This window comes from Periophthalmus magnuspinnatus, chromosome 22 (genome assembly GCF_009829125.3).
Source record: "Periophthalmus magnuspinnatus isolate fPerMag1 chromosome 22, fPerMag1.2.pri, whole genome shotgun sequence".
Lineage (NCBI taxonomy): Eukaryota > Metazoa > Chordata > Actinopteri > Gobiiformes > Gobiidae > Periophthalmus > Periophthalmus magnuspinnatus.
Window position 1 is genome coordinate 12,875,228 of NC_047147.1, and position 17,631 is coordinate 12,892,858.

General features: G+C 40.3%; 1 protein-coding gene across 2 annotated transcripts in view; it reads left to right on the top strand.

Moving 5' to 3' along the window:
• Window positions 1–241: 241 nt before the first annotated feature.
• Window positions 242–17,631, top strand: part of runx3 (RUNX family transcription factor 3) — a 35,309-nt gene continuing 17,919 nt past the window's right edge. Inside the window, exons 1-5 of one of the 2 annotated variants that reach the window (XM_033988050.2) lie at window positions 242–430; window positions 701–811; window positions 15,154–15,395; window positions 15,955–16,111; window positions 17,124–17,228. In XM_033988050.2, the coding sequence (XP_033843941.1) occupies window positions 754–811; window positions 15,154–15,395; window positions 15,955–16,111; window positions 17,124–17,228 (562 nt within the window). In that variant the 5' untranslated portion in view covers window positions 242–430; window positions 701–753. Of the gene's footprint in view, window positions 431–700; window positions 812–8,953; window positions 9,009–15,153; window positions 15,396–15,954; window positions 16,112–17,123; window positions 17,229–17,631 lie in introns of those variants that run through there. The other variant, XM_055230904.1, reaches the window with a different exon arrangement.

A 17,631-nucleotide genomic window follows, 5' to 3' on the forward strand; every position in this document is an offset into this window, starting at 1 on the left:
ATAAATCTGCTGAGGTAGACTGGTTATGTAAACTTCAATATTTTCTTTTTAGAAAAAGTGCAACCATTCAAAAACAATAGCAGAATCAAATGGCAAAAAAGCAGGAAAATGTGTGAATAAATAGCAAGAAGGATACAAGCAAAAGCTAAAGCAGTAGAAGGGAGGTGGAGGGAGAGGCCTGTGACCTCACGTGACATGTGATGGTGCCTCCTCCACTCACAGAGAAGTGAGTTGTGGAGGATGGCGAGGAAGATGCAGATAGACTGTGGCTAATGTTGACGCTCAAATTAGGCCACCACCACGGTGAACTGAAGGAAAGGCAGACCGCGCTCAGGCTAACCGGCTAACCTCTCACAACTCCACAGACCTCTCTGCCACCAGACCACTACATTACCCACGTGCCTCAGGTGGGCCGCTGTGTCCCAGCCCGGTGAGTCTATGCCACAGACACATTAACACTAACTTCTGCACTAGTCTTTGTCTGTTGTCTCATCTCTCTCAGAGCTCTGCTAACACATACTACTGCTGCTCTTTGCAGGCTTGTGGCTTGGGATTCCTGTGGTAGTTACAAACCCTTAGATTCTTGGTTGCAAGCAGGCTTTCAAGCTACAGCCTTGAGCAGGGTCCTTATGCTACTATTTTTCTACTTATTTTTGAGCTAATTCAAATTGGAAGTCAACTGTCCTGGTTCTTTTTTCAGGTCAGTGGACACTGGCTGTAGCAGGGACTCTTAACTCTGCTGGTTCCTCTGTCATGGCATCTAACAGCATCTTTGACTCCTTCTCCAACTACAGCAGCAGTCTTCTCCGAGGTGAGTGTTAGTCCACCCTTAGTCCCACTCCTTCTTAACCTGCTAGTATTCTTCCAGTTGAGATGTATGCTCCTTAAAATATAAATGTATTTATCTGAGGTGGTTTACAGACGTACAGTAGCCCTCATTGACTTGACTGATATGGCCCTTAAAGGGCTTTGCCGCTCTGCTCCTGTGTTCTGTGTGCTTGATGGAATAGCTCCATAATGGGATTCTCACCACAGACATTCATTATCAAGTGAATCTCAGTGAAGAATACAAGCTCAGAGGCTCCAAGCAACTAAGTCTTTACTGGAACTCAACAACACAATAAAAGAGCAATGAAAAAAACATATTAGGACCTCACTCTGCTTTACTTGTGAGAGGTACTTTTGGTCTGTGGTGAGGTGAGTGCTACACAGTAGCATCAAGAAGGAACCCATTTGTTGCCATGGTGATTCCAATCAAGTGCTCTTAGATCCAGATAGTAAAACTCACAACAGTAATTCCAGAGGTGGAGAAATGTAACATTTAAATAAACAAGATTCAAAAGTATTGTGCATTATATACATTCCCTCCAACACAATTTGGAGCTTACAATTCACCACCTAGATATTGTTTATAACTAAACTTATTTGTGTGAAGTACATTTTTCAGTCAAAGAAGTGAATGTTATACACATTTTTACACTCTATAAACATTCACCCATTCACTGAAAATAAATTGAAAAAATAAATCTTCCCAATTAAAGCTTCATTGCACAGTTAATTAGAGAGTGCACAAGAGAAGCAGGAGCAGTTCCTAATTGTTAGCAGAGCATTTCCTAAACTCTGTGGAGTCCTGTGCTCTCAGAGGCAGGCAATACAGTACATCTGCGGCTCACATGAGAGCTGCCTCTGATATGGCTGTGCACTGACAGGAGAGGATGCCTCTGCAGACACTCAGGCCTTTATAGTTTCCTCTTGACATGGCGACAGTGTCTCCCCCCTTCCACGCACTAACCGCTGGATCTGCATCACTTTATCTCCTCACTGTTTACGGACTGGTGTGTCGCTCATTTCAGGTTTCATGCATTCAGTTCCCACTATGAAACTCTTGAGCTGCTCCAAACTAATATGGAGAGCGTCTGATTTCCATTTTGAGTATTTCTCAAACATCGCCCGAATCGGTCAAGAGGGTAAATGGATATTGGCATTGAAGTTCTAATCACCAGTGGAAATCATCAATTCAAGCCTATCTCTTTACATTTGTTTCTGGGGTAAAGCCATTCAGTGAGGACAATTCACACTGGGACTACCTGAGACTATAGTGTAGTTACATTTACTTGATCAGGGGCAACAGAATCAAGATTCGAGCTTTAGATGCAAAGTAAATCCAGAGGCACACCTTCAGAAGGTTTAAGTGACAAGTACGCTAGCTCACAATATTTTAGACTCCGTTCTCAACATGCTTCTATAAATACATCGTCTGTAGATGTTATTTTGATTTCTCGGTGTAGACAGTGTGTAGCATGTGATGTGCAACATCAGATGCACTTCGCGTGAGAAGCGAGAACACAGCTCACCTCAGAAACCTCAGTCTTCTCTTCTAGCTCAGGAACGCACACGTAAAGCATATGATACATGCACATAATAATCAAACATGCTGGAATCAGAATAAAAATTCAAAAAGGCAAAAACACAGAAAAGGATGACTTTTCCATTACTAAATGAATGTGAATGGGATGCAAGAAGTTCCTGACTACAATACACCTGCTTATGACCGTTTCACAGGATGAAAGCTACATTTCAGGCAAACAGGGCACTATGCATTGGGGGCATACCTATGCTAGTGGCCTGTAGCAGCTGTGCTGTGCGGTTGGTCATATCCTTGGCTTAGTTTCTGTCACCACATTTCCTTCCACTGAGTTTTCTCTTTTATATGACGGTCCATTTTAGAGTGTTACGCTGCTGGGAGCCAGCTCCTTTGTGGCACTGAAAAAGACTCTGGTTTATTAGGGTGGGAATGGTTTTATGTGTTTGGCTTATTGCTCTGCATGAATGGAAGTGTGTGAGAAGTTGCTGCAGTGTTATTTTGGACTATTCTATGGGACTGCTTTGTTCTTGCAACTTTTGGGAAGGCCTAAACATGTGTGTGCAGCGCTAAAAGGAAAATTCAGGCTCAGAGCCACTGATAAATAAATAAAAAAAAAACATTGGTAGCTCTAGAAGATGTTGTCAAAACATATTTTTGTCCTTAAAGGATTTATTAATAAAATTATATGTGGAAAGTGTTTATCATTCTTTAAATCAATGTGTTTAATTGGAAGATATTCAGAGTCTTGCTGTGTCGGAGGCTTTGGCTGACGCCAAAACAAGAAGCTGTGTGCTGAAATGTGTAACCAGATATTAGGAGTTTCAATTGTCTAAAATGAAAGCAAATAATAGAAAACTTATGACGGTTACAGTACAGTGAAATCCTGTCTCCAATTTAGTCCAGTATAATATCTATTTATAAAACTCTGAAGGCATCTTGGACAGAAGAAAAAAAACCTCTGGACTTGATTAGGCTTGTAAACGTTTTGGAGGTACTTATTTACTTTTTGGTCTGTCTCGCCGTTTTCACCGTCTGTCAACACGACTTTATAGGAAACACTTATGCCAGGCTTGCCAGTAAGACGGCTTGCAGGTAGTATATGCAAGCGGCTGTGTTGATTATGTGGTCGGCTAATCCAAAACCAGCCTCCACCCTTATACTCTTTGGCCCTAACTGCCACGCTCTACTCTACGTTGGTCAAGGTTAAAGTTGGGCTAAGTGTAGTAGTAAATACAATTTTCTGGTGGTCGACAAGCAACCGCAAAGGCCAGACTCCAGTGGTTGATCTCCAACATGATAAAACAAATTTATGCTGTTAAGTTATTTCGAGTAAGGAGAGAAAGTGTTTTGAAGGCTTCAGCAATTTCTTTATGTAAGCATACTTGGACATGCAGTTTTATGTAACTCAAGGTGCACTGTAAAAGGGACATGATGTTCATTCTTAATGCATATTTAAAATGATTAGATTATTGGATATTTTGTCATGAAAATATCATGGGACCACAATAAAATTATCACTATATTTTGATCCAGCAATGTTTTAAAGATTATAATATTTTGACATGCAGACCAAAGATATTAAAAATGTTTTGTTACTAATATATTATGAAAATAATTTTCCAGAACATTTCTAGCTATTTAATAACAGATTACCCTCTTCTTTATACAGTTTTTATACTAAAGATGTGGCCCAAGGCTATACCAGAAGTATTGCAAATTAAGTATACACAAAGCCAAACACACTATATATTTGTTATATAGATGACCCCGAAATATTTTCTAGTGGAATTCAAATTACATGGAGAACAAGCAAGGGAAACAAGCAAGGAGGTGTTTGCGACCTCATCCTCTGCATTTGAATGGTAGTCTAGAGTACTTTAACACAGAAAAATAAAGGACACCTGTGTGGCACCACAACCCTGCCAAGCAGGTAAGATAAATGAGATGTAGAGGGGTCCTCCCTCAAGAAATTCTGTACGAAATTGGTGTTATTTCCTCCATTTTGGTGGATTTTAGAGAGAGTCAAAGTCTATTAATCTGATATCCAGTAGTACAGAAAAGCAAAGTGTGAAGAAATTTTCAAGGACAAAATATATATTTTCCAGGACATTTGGCCTCATTTCTATGCAGTTTCCATGTTTGGAAAACAGGACAATTATTTTCCAGGTTTCCAGCATTTCCAGTATGCATAGGAACCCTGACTATTGTGCAGTTTTGTGGCTTAATTAAAAAACATATTCCTGAGCCATTGGCCACAGAGATGTATCTACTTTGTGTAATTTGAATTTACCTTCTTCTCTTACTACAGATGTTGTACTTGTTAATAGACATAAACCTAATGCACAACAAAACTAAGCTGCATTTGAAATTATTCTAAAATTAACACCAAATCCATCTCTGTAATGAAGTGCTTTAAATGAGCACATTACTGAGGTGCTGGATAATAATGGCTTTTTGAATGGCTGGTCCATTCACAGAGTGGAGGAATTTGTCATGTCTAGACTATTTTAAAACCGGACTGAAAAGCTGCAGACTAAAATGTTAAGATAATTGAATAATATAGAAGTGGAAATTGTTGTGATATAAAATGCTTTCGCTAATTTTTAAAAAAGCGGATGAGGTTACCCTATGTCTGTGAGTCATTTTACGTGGTTAATTAGCCCCACTTACGAGCTGATAATATTACACAGAAATTCCCATTACTGTCTTTACGCTTTCATGATCTCATTTATCCTGCAATTAAATTAAGAAAAAGGCCTTCTCACTATGTTTTATTATTATTTTGTTTGAAAACTACACCCAAACCACTGACCTGTCCCACAACTCTTTACAGGGGATGGTACAAAATAAATATTGGAAAGAAATAATTCACATTAATATACACAGTCCCAACTCACATTAAAATAAATAATATCATTGAACTAATTGGGTTTGACTACAGATTCTGGCGACAACATCCTTTTTTCTGTTATTTAAACAGTCATTGGCCGTAAAAATGGCCAATGACTAAGCACTAAGTATGATGCAGCGCACTTTTGTTTTTGACATTACAGTTGCACATAAGCCACAAATGACTTTAATGGGTGGGCATGGGTCTGGAGCTGCAAATAAAATTACTTTAACTCATGCAGATCCCACATGTTCAGAAACAGAGATTTTTTTTTTTCTTTTTTTTTTGCTCTCTTTTTCTGGATGTGACACGGGAGGGAAAAGGGGGCTTTATTTTATCATGTGTGAAAGTTTAGCAAAGATCTGAGGCCAAAGGAACTCATTCTGTCACCATCAAAGGATTATAGGAAGAATGCTTCACGCAGACAAAACCCTTTCCAGACTGGATCTTCACTTCATTATGAGCAACTTTAATCATGCACAAAACATCCTAAACTCGTTCCCTGCTTCCCATAAGCAATAAAGAAAAACTTAATTACGGCAGAGGAAAAATGCACATAATGATAGGATACAAGAGGCTGCAGGCTAAAAGAAGTTTTTAGATTTTGCTAAATCTTACTCTATTTTTTAACTTGGTTTTCATACATTTTAACATGCACTATATGGGTTTTTTGGGCACACCATCTGACAGAAGTTTTATTTGCTTAAAAAAAAAAAGGCAGACCCTCTGCCATTTAAAAAAAAATACAATATCTCAACAAAGACATTCACTTGCATATTTTAACAATGTATTAGAAATTGGCTAAAATGTGACTGTAAATGCCTCAGTTAAAGTTCAAGAGCACAAAATGTGAACTGACCATAAAATGTACCACAAAATGGCAGAAATGTAATTTATACCCTTATTTGGGTCATTACATTTCTGTGTTTCTGTGTCCTTTGTGTTTTTTAATAGTTTATATATGCAATATCCTAATTTCACATATCTCCAAAACAACAATTGGCCAATTATGTCAACTATTTTTGACATAATCTCAAAACAAAATAATTCATACCAGTCACTCACAGTAGTAAATATCACAGTTACCCAGTGTGGTCTATAGCAAGAGAATAATATATATATATATATATATATTAAAAAAAAGATCTATATTTCTGTAATACTTTTCTAAACCATGTTTGCACTAAATTCACACACGTAAGCTGGAGTAGCCTTGTGCTTTCGCTGTAACAGCTCACTTCTGCTTTAGTCTAGTAGAGCCAGGGAATCCCCCTCAGCTGTGCAGCAGAAGTAACCCTGACCCATCTGCATCTGTCTGTCTGTCTGCTGTGAGGTCAGTGTCTGCAGCCAGCCACTGTCATGAGCTCTGACACACTGTGCTCTCATGGACTACACGTGCGCTCATATACACACACACCATGCGCCTGACGCTCTCCCTGCGCTGACTCACAGGTGAATATGACGCCTGTGATGCCTTTCCCTCAATGCTGCCTGACCTCACTGTAAGAGCTGGTCATGACTGTTGTATCCACTGCTAAAACCTTAGTAGGGCATAATGACTGTGTTCATCCTGCATAAAAACTTGAAACAAGAATAAAAAATAATACATTTTCAGTTTGCAGATAGTTATACACTACAAACATGGAATCAAACATCCATACTCTAACCCACAATTTCCTCAAGGTGTAATAAAAATCCAAGTGGCAACAATAAGTAATAGATGCACATCTCACATTGCAAAACAAATGTTCAGAGTATCCTTATAGTAACTGTATTAACAGTGACCGGTGGCGGGTGTTTTTTGTGCTTCTTGACAAACTTCAACAGTTGTCCCTTTAATGAGCTTGATGACATAAAGAGGCAGCCACTCTTTCAGTCACAAGTATATGGTTTGATGAATCTAATCATGCAGGCCTACTGATCGGTTTTGCAAATGTTTCTTGTCATCGTCGTGTCATTAGCTCGTAGCCACCCTGACGTTTGCAGCGCAGTGCCAGGCTTCAACACAGCAATCAAAAGATTAGTGTGAAGTTACCTCAGCAAACGCTCAGGCCGTGAGTCAAAAGGAAAGAAATCTAGCTTTACACAGCCTCAGCACATGGTCTAAGATCCAAACTGTTGACTGGCAATGCCATTACTGATTAGTGATCTTTGAATATATACCACTGGAGGGTTGCTATACTCAATTTGACAGCAACCATTGGAACAGAGACGCCATTCAAAACAAGAATTACCTGCTATTAAAGTTTCTTTTAGTAAATCTGAGAACGATGTCCACTGGCATAACTAAGAGTTGAATCCAACTTTTCATGAGTGATCGTCTAAAAGGAACCGGGCAACATGGAATATTTAATATCCTTGATGATTTGATTTTAAATCAACTGAATTTAATAACGTACTATGCTAAAGATCACATTTATGAGAGATGACAGTGTTACGTGTGTAAGGGTACTCTTGGGCACATTGGCTGGATGGCTCAGAGACGCCACACCCTGGTTTCTTCTGATGAAAAGACTTTGGGTCTGGCAAGTGCGTTCCAGGAGCTGTCTAATGTCTGCAGAGAAAAGTGGCATGGACACAACAGAGCTGGACTCTGTGGTGACTAAGACGGTGTTAAAGGCCAAGCCCCACTGAAACAGAAATTAAATGCAAATTTAATATAAAGAAACTTTGATCTAAAAAAATGAATGAGTGTGGCAAACCCTGAGATGACCCCTAGAACTTCACAAAGATACAGATTTATTAAGTCAAACCTCTGAAAATAAAACAAGCATAATTGTCTATAATTGTGTGTTCCTCTTATCACTTGTATAGCACTTTTGTAGAGAACACAGGTGACTCAGTTTGTCGCCATCTCAACTAGTCAATAATACACAGAATGCATCCAAGAACAATGCAGTTGGCTCTGTGCCCAGTTGGCATCATGATCACAAATGCTCGTTTGTGGCATACTGTTCTTGTCATGTAGGACATACCTTACCATGTTCACAACTTAGAAGAGCAGAGACTTATTTTGAAAAATAAAAACATGTGGCTTTTGTTGCAGGGAGGAATGAACAGCAGCATTCCACGAGCAACCACATCAAAGTTCTGTGCTACGTTCTACAGGGCTAAATTGGGGCAGACTGTCCTTCTCTTTCCTCCTGACACTACTGACAATAATGAACTAAATGTTTAAGTCAGAGCTTCTTATTGTTCTTATCACATTCTCCTTGTCTGTACTCTAATCCTTACAGTGCTTTATGTGCCAACTATCTCAGATGGGACAGCCACCAACCAGAACAAAAGGGCATTGTCTGCTGGTGAAAATGTGGTTTACAGCCTCTGCTGTAAGGGATTGGCGGTTGCTGGAAGCCATACACATTTCCTAATATTCGTCTCACATGCAATTTCATTTTGAGACAAAGACAGAGTTATGGGCTTTTGCCTTTGTGTAAGAGAGATGCCTCACAACTTTGTGAGTCGACAGGCCGGGCTCCTGTACCCCCTCCCTGCTCCTCTCCCTGCTCCTCTCTCTGCTCCCCTCTCTGGTGGCGCTACTATATTTGAGAGCGATATCTAGCAATGGAAGAGTAGACACAGGCTGCATTGCCAGTCAAACGTGTTGGGGCTGTCAGACTGAACGGCTTCCAGCTCTGCGATGTGTCTCCTCTGCTCGTCAGTGGGAGCTGTTTGATCTGACAGAGACTCCATTAGAGACACTGGGAGGTTGGATGGCTTCAGCAGTCAGAGTAGCAGCCCAGAGAGGAAAAGGTTTGCACATAGTCTGGTTGCAATATTGCTGTCTGTGCTGTGTATCTATAAATGTCTCTGAGTATTAGCTGTCCTCGGCCTTATACTAGGTGTGTGTGGTTTCACATTGGAGAGTGCCATGCAGTGATATATTTTGGGAATCTGCAGAGTGAAAGAGTGATGAAGTAGTGGTAATGATATAGTGATAGTGTAGAGCCGCTGAGAATTAAATCATATTCACTTTGTGCTAAAATGCTTTGGTGTTTATATTGCAATATGAGGACTTTGCCCTCAAACACAGATCCAATCGTGTCAGTTGATATTGAGAATGTAATCTAGTAGCTTTGAGACACGTGTACAAATGGATTTGACAGAATACATCTTGCACTTTGGCATACTCTATTCACTGGCCACAGGAGGAACTAATAACAACATGGTGCCAGTGTTTCTCATTAATAGAAAAGATTATGGTGGCCCCCCATAGTCTAAAATTCTCCCACATAGTCTAAAAAAAATATGGATTATACTTTTGCATAACAAAATTTCACTTGGTTGCAAGCAATGATAAATTAAAAACATTTAAACTCCACAGATTATATGAAAGAAAATAAATAATCTAGAGAGTATTTATTCCACCATAGTCTGAATGAAATCTATGGGAAACACTCTGGTCCCATCTTAATACATGACAAAATGTAATATATTAGTTGCTATTGAATTGTGAAGCAGAAAGAGGGGAGTGAGATGTGTCTGTGTGAAAGATGCTTATCCCACTCTGTGCATGGCAGCTGGGTCTGGCAGATCTTTGTGACTGGAGCTCGTGGCAGTTTAACTGTCACTGTCAGGAGCGAGAGGTCTTTAGCAAGAGGAGAATACAACATGGCAGTGCCGCAGATGTTTGTATGCACTATTCACCTGTGACCAGTTTGTCACCATGCTACTCTCACTTCACTGACAATATTGCTCAACTGGCATGGGACAACTGACTGGACCCAAAGTCAAAGAAGTGGAGATACTTCTGAGTGAGGTGGGGGTGCTGTCACTTTGGCAATGCAACTGCACATATTGCAGCGATTACCACAGCGGAAAAATGTTTTTCTGCAACATGCAATTACTACAGATTACAGATTGCCGTCTTTGCATCAGAAGCTCTGGCCAGAAAGAGAAACTGTGTGACTCTGTGGATGTGTTTTGTGTGTGTGTCATCGCATAAATAGAGTGAGAGACAAAAAGAGATGAGAAATGATTATAGCTCACACCATAAACCTCAAGTGAAAAAATGGAAGAGTTGAAGTATTTATGGGGCTGATTTAAATGTTATACTGAGTTTCAGAAGAATAAATAAAGATGCTGGAAAAACACAATGCGCCATTAAATGAAATGAGAAAGTCAAGCCTGGCACAATTCACAGCCTTTGTCTATCATCATCAACATTATGAAAAACAGGACCTCATTCAATCCACTCTCCTCCAGTAATCAATATGTATCAGGTTATAGTTATATTTTGTGCTATAGGTTAAGCCATCTGTAGGTCACGTTAAACAATATATCTCAAATCTAGGAAGAAAGGCAGGGCCCTATTTACAAACCCACCCGATCAAAACTCAACCCAAAGTGCTCTTTTAATAGCAGTGAGGCCTTTGGTGAGCCTGCTATGCTACTTTTAGTGGGTTCCAAAGAATAAACAGGCCCCAGAACCACATCACAGGCTGCTAACTGTCATCGCTGGGTGAGTGTACCCGACGAATGATGTGAGGGAGGAGCCATCGACACTGAGGTTTGATGGCAGTTCCCCCTGTGCTGATTCGGGTGTGGTGTGGAGAATGATGTGCCATAGAAAGGACAGAAAGAGCTGACAAAGTTCATCTGTGAAGCATGTCAGGAAGTTCGATTTTGCATTATAATACACATTGTTTGATCTGCAGTAGCTGCCCTAGAGATATGAATAAGAAACTCATGGAGCTCATATATGCTTGATATGATGTTTAGAACTTATTAAGACATCCATTTACATTCAGCAAATAAAAACACATCCTAAACAACACTGTACTTGGAGTTGTCCCCCAACAGCCATTATGCTGCGCAATTGATTCAGAGAGCTTTAATAAGCCCCTGGCTCCACTCCCGCCTTTTATATAATGTAAGTAGAGAATTAAAGATGTATGAGATGAATGTGCTCATTGTCTCCTCTAGTGACTTGAGCATCACGCTTACATGGTAATTAGCTGTTGGGTTTGGATATGTCGAGCTGCTCTTCATCATTTTTATGTCTTATATGATCTAAACGATATACCAACTCAAATTTAAGGCAAGCCTTATGAAAAATGGCAAACTATAGAAAGACATAAAATCAAAAAGCATGGTTTTCAGGGATTATATGACCCAAAACTCAGTTTAACTACACATGCAGACTCTAGCAATAATTAAAACTAACAAAGACGGGCTTGGTGAAGAAAAAAAAATAACATAAATTTATACAATCCAAACGGTTCAATGTGTTTCTTATTTTCTTGTCTGAACATCAAAATGGACAAAAATGACCACCAATTGTGATGTGCTGACATGTTATATAATCAAAGTTTGAGGAGGAATCAGGCATCAGAGCAGCACCAGCCTGAAACCCAAACAGTCTGAAGCCACTCACTGTTGTTTAAAAGTTTCTTCATATACTTGTGTATATAAACACTGTGACGCTACAATATGAGTTGGCTTTGAGGAGACTGGCACAAATGACTTTGGTGACTTACATCATGCTTGGACCTCTAATCACAGACACTCTTGTCATATCAAGCAGAAAAAGTCTATTTCATAGAGAGCTGTGTTTCAAAAAAGGGAGGGAAGAGTAAACAAGCCTGGCGTTCCCCGGCCACCGCAAAATTCATCATTCATACAAAAAATACCCAAAGCCCCAAAGTAGAGCTAATTTAATCCTGGAGGAATAAAACTCCATTTCATAGAAGTTGTCCATTCACAACACTCATATTTCCACCAAGCAGAAACCCCCGGCTGAAATTTGAGCAGACACTTTTCGGAAGGAATGCATTTGGTGGGTTGAGGGCCAAGCTTGCCCTATAATTTGTGAATGTACAGAAATGTGTGACCACCACAGTTTTCTCTAAAGATAGAAATCTTTGTCTTATGTCATCTCTAAACCTCAAACTATTTGTAATTGCCATCGAGCCCTGTATCCAAATGAATAGCTACCCATCCAAAAGCTTATATGTGCATGTCTGAAAATAGCTCGGGAGTTTACACAGACTAATAGATCACTCTCTGAAAAATGAAAACTTTAAAGGCCTTTCAACGTATCAGAGCCAGTCCCCATCATCAAAGTGCCTTTAAAGCGGCACTAATATTGTGTGGGTGGCACTGAGCAAGGTGTACGTTTACAAACCCCAAAGGCCTCAACGGCTCTCTCCCCTAAATCACACTCATTATATCATGCTACAATTTGACTTGTTAGTGGGCCTATAGTGCACTGCCACTGCTTTTCTAAACATAGAATTTCAAACATTTGGGCTAAAAAATTTCAAGTGTCTCAATTCTTACGTTTGCAGACAGGAATACAAGAAATCAATTAGTCTTTGCTGTAACTTACCGCAAACTGTGCTAATATTCATATCTAAAAGGATTCAATTTCTTTTGATCCTGACCAGCACAAAATTGTATATGCTGAGGCCTATTAGAGGTGGGCCTGGGGTTTCACATATCTTGCATGAGTTCTGTCTTGATTTCAGACTGAACCCAGCCAGATCATTAAAAATCGTTCAGGGGCACAGCGGGCCCTGTCCTCAATGCTTGTGTGGCTGAAACTGTAGAAAGTGCATGTTGAAATGCGGAGGTCTAAATGTGACAGGCGCCCGGAGCACACATTAAGGCTGAGCAGGGAAAGCCGGAGCATGTGGTCACATATTAATAATGAACTAGGGTAGGAGCACGACTAAAATATCAGCAGCATTGTCATTGTCCTAGTCAAGCCTTACTTAAAATAGAGGCTACGTGATAGGTGATCAGATGGAGGGTGATATTTTCAGTTGGATACACTGCCAATATTATTTGCTGACAGAACTGGTCAGTTGTATTAAATGCAGGATTACTTTATTTGAGGATAAATTGGTTGAGAATTGGTGTTTGGATTGATAATATCATTGGTTTGTTAAAAGGAAAAGCTTTATGTAAATATAATAGCTAAAATTAATTTTACCTCAAAACTCAGGTAAAGCAATAAAAATATGCTGCCTTTGTTTCCTAATAATAGTAAATTATATAACTGCAGAACAAGACACAGACAATTGCACACAGTCCTGACTCACGTGTATTAATGAGGCCAGCGGTTTGGTCCTAAAAGCTGTTGCGCAATAATGCGACAATAATCGAACAGTAAAACCTGCCATTGTGTCTTCTTTCGTTTTTAGAGTCTTAATATGTTTAAATGAGAACAATAGCCTGGATCTTCGACCACTGCACGTCAATTAGGTTAGAGCCCACATCTGCGCGGAAATACAAACAGTTCTTAAGAAGCCTTTTTGTAGGCTATACTTAAAAAAAGTTCTGTTGTATTTTTTCGCAAAAATGTATGTACGGGCCCGTTTTAAAATACGAAATATTTTAGACCATCAATATAATGGCAAATTTAAAGTCAGTAAAACTGGCGCAGTGTAGCTGATAATGACAAGCTGGTGCAGTAGCAGCGCGTCAAATTATGATGATTCAAACATTTTCTTTCGTTACACAGTATTTTACACTATCTCTAACGACTATTTCAACTCGCTTTAATTTGCGCTAAAAACACTAATTATTGGGATTTAAATGTATTAGTTTGCCTAAATCCATGTGCGTTCATGCAGACAGGCCTAATGCATTTTTAGTCAACTAAAACAGGGGAAAACCTGATTTGTGCAGTTATTAAATGTCTGAATCAGTGCGAGCTGATTGAAAAGACAAACGCGCCAACTAGTGTCAGAAAGCAGCGCAGCGCACAAGAGCGGTGCGGGCTCCGGGTGTGCCGCTGCTGATGCCAGCCCTCTCCCAGAAACTCACGAGTGCACTGATTGATGTGGAGAGAGGCGTTTGGTTTGTTTTCTTTAATTCAGTCATTATTTGCAATTAAAGTGATACGCATCTGTTCTAAAGTAACCATTTGATTATATGAGAAGTAGAAGATCACCTTAGGAGAAATAGTGAAGGTTTCAGGTTTAATTAGTTTGTAATAAACGGGCCACATCACAACACCGCGGATCTCTGCGCCAATCATCTGCACACATTATAAACACTTAGAAAAATGCGCCGTGCAGCTCAACCTGATACTCATATACGTGAATTTAATGCACATGCATTTTGATCGGTTTAATTTGAAAATATAACCTAATGTTAAACCTATAACCTACGCTACAGCGTCTCAATATAGGCTAATTCATGTAAGCTCCCTGCGATGGGCTACGTTTTTTATGGTGCCTATTTGTAGAAAATAAAGTTTTAGATCAATAAGCAGGTCGACAGCCTCGGGTTCAAGGAGGAGAGAGTGGGTAATGTGATTGGTCTAGTGGAAGCCCAGCCCAGCAGAATCATTGGTGGAAATCATCTCCGCACTCCCAACCACCAAACACTAAAATGACTCGGGTAAAATAATACCGCGGCACTCTGCTGTGCAGCTCGCAGCCTTCTCTGCGTCCACACGTAGGATAACTTCAACAAGCGCGGTTCGGAGCGGCACAATAGGTCAAACTGAACGAAAACAACTTTTGCGCGCGGACACGCAACCTTGCCTGGACATTTTCTACGAGATAGGAAACACATATTTAAGTTGGCCAAAAAGCGAAGAGATAGGCTACCCGGAGCGTCACATTTTTGCACATTGCTGGATTATTCCAAGTTTGACTACTTCTCAAAATACAGCCAGTGACTGTCGTATACATCGACTTCATTTTGTTGAACTTGCAGCAACTTTGACGCGCTCCAGACAGTTGTTTATGTCTGTCTGTATGATCTAGTGCGCACGGCACACTTGTAGTTGAGGCAGTGAGAGTCGTTTTTCTTTTATCACTAGTGTGGACTCCTGAGACTACCGGTCCCTGGAGACACAACAAGCATTTAAGAGTGCTGAACTTGTGACAGAAGCCCAGTCAGGTGGCGCTGACCCCAGCTGTTGTGATGCATATTCCCGTAGAGCCGCCCACCACCAGACGGTTCACGCCGCCCTCCACGTCCTTTCCCTGCAGTAAGATTGGAGACGGAAACGGGACCATGACCACCCCGGGGTCGCTGAGGTCTAGACAGGACACCAGAAACGTGGTGGACGTCCTAGCTGACCACGCTGGAGAACTGGTCCGGACTGACAGCCCCAACTTCCTCTGCTCCGTCCTGCCATCTCACTGGAGGTGCAACAAAACTCTTCCAGTGGCATTCAAGGTAAGAAACTTTTGTTAAACAAAAACGTTATTGATAAATCATAATTATATAGGCCAATATAAAAAAATACGAATAATGACAATATATGACCGCTATTTGAATTCGTTCAAACATTTTCTTTAAGACAAATTTGGCACTGTTTTTTTTTTACAGCTGCGTATAAATATGATAATTCGCAATATATGTAGCCTAAGAAAAAACAAAGCCAATCAGAAAAATGTAAGCTTCTAGCCAAGTGATGCGGGCCTCAAGTGTGTGCGGTTAAATGTAGACTATTTTGGAAATGATATTTCTGTAATATTCGCGTACCGTGAATACCAGGCCTACAGAATGTTTGTGATGGTCGCCTAAATTGATTATAAAGAAAAAAAAATAAAAATAAAAGAACGCAATTACTACGCATGTCAATATTCTCATGCATGGAGAATATTGAAAAAGCCTTTTGCGCAATAATGGTACCATTTTCAACTCCTGGAAGCCGGATGAGGTTTTACTCACCCTATGTGCACATTTGCTTTGGTGACCCAGAATAACCGGGCCGCTATCTGTCCGCGCGCAGGTTGTGGCTCTCGGTGACGTGCCCGATGGGACGCTGGTCACCGTGATGGCCGGGAACGATGAAAACTACTCTGCTGAGTTGAGGAATGCCTCCGCCGTGATGAAGAACCAAGTGGCCCGTTTCAATGACTTGCGTTTTGTGGGGAGGAGCGGCCGAGGTGAGCGCACTCTCTATTAATAAGAGCCTACTAATTATTATCAGAAGACATCATTTGCATTTAGGTGTACAGTGTAATTATTACATGGTTACTATTTAAATTTAAGGGATTAACAGTAACTTTTACACTGGCTAAATTCAAGTATGAAACAAAGCAGGCCTATATCATAATATATTTCTCTGAAAAAAAATGAAGGAAAAAAAACCCCCAAAACAAAACACAACACTTTGGTATCCTAATCGGTATTTGTCAGGTAATCTAAATGAGAAAGAGTCACGGTACTAAATGTGAAATCGTTTATGTGTGGAGCACATCCAGTGCCCACAAACTGCCAACTGACGTTCACGGGTATCACGCGGAACATCTGGCCTGTGTCACGCTGAACACTTTCGATGTGACTGGTAATTTTCTTAATCCGAAGGAGAGAAATAAGGCTAGGCCTATCCACGTGGAAAGGTCTGAGGGACAAGGCACCTCACAATTTACGGCCAGAGGCTTTTTGTCAAAACCCACCAGTGATTAGACAGATGAGTTTTCTGTTGAGAGAGGCCTTTAATTGTGTTGGCTGCCTAGAATAAATGTAATAATTATGACTTTAAGAAATACTGTCTATAACCTAACAATGAGCTAGTCATAGCCTAAGTGACCACGTTAAGTGCATAGGTAGCCTCAAATTTTCTCATCTAAATGTGGGCGTGAGTCGCAGGTCAGGAAATAAAAATAAATAAATTTAAAAAAACTGCGTGATCCCTACACAATCAAAGATTTTTTTCATCCCTCCTATTAAGCGTGCTTTGACTCTTCTCCGTATGGCTCCACGCGCAAACGAGTCTTAATGCTGTAAGACATTAATAAACTATAGCGTTTGCTTAATCTTATCTACATCAGGAAGCCTTTTTAAGCCTAAATATGATCGAATATGTAATATGCACGTCTTAACTGAGTAACAACAGAGAAAGAACGTTTGTTTTAATAAAATGCTGTTTAAATGACGGACATTTGATCTGCGCAGGGAAGAGCTTCACCCTGACCATCACTGTGTTCACTGGACCGCCACAAGTGGCCACGTACCACCGCGCCATTAAAGTCACCGTGGATGGACCTCGTGAGCCACGCAGTGAGTAGAAGATACGCACAATGAAATATCTCTATTTTTTTTTTTTTTTTATTACTAAGGAATTTTATGAGGTAAAATATAAACGAGAATAGCACTAGGATAATTGTACAATCAATTGTATCCTAAATCATTGGAAATGCTTAATTATGTTTATTAAGTGGAATACTATGAGGTGTGGCTTCCCTGAGATTTGGCTTTTGAGGTTGCAATCAGAAGCAGGGATTGGTTAAGTTGTACAGTGGTTATGGTAAGCCTCAGGGCAGTGTCTGCAGAGCTCACACCGGGTGTGTGTGACTGTGTGCATGGTAAGGGATAGAGCCAGTCAGAGGAAACTGTAAAGCATATTAGGGCAGACCGCTAAGAGCTGCTGAGTGAGCTTCCAAGCCGCAGGTGTCTGGGCCTC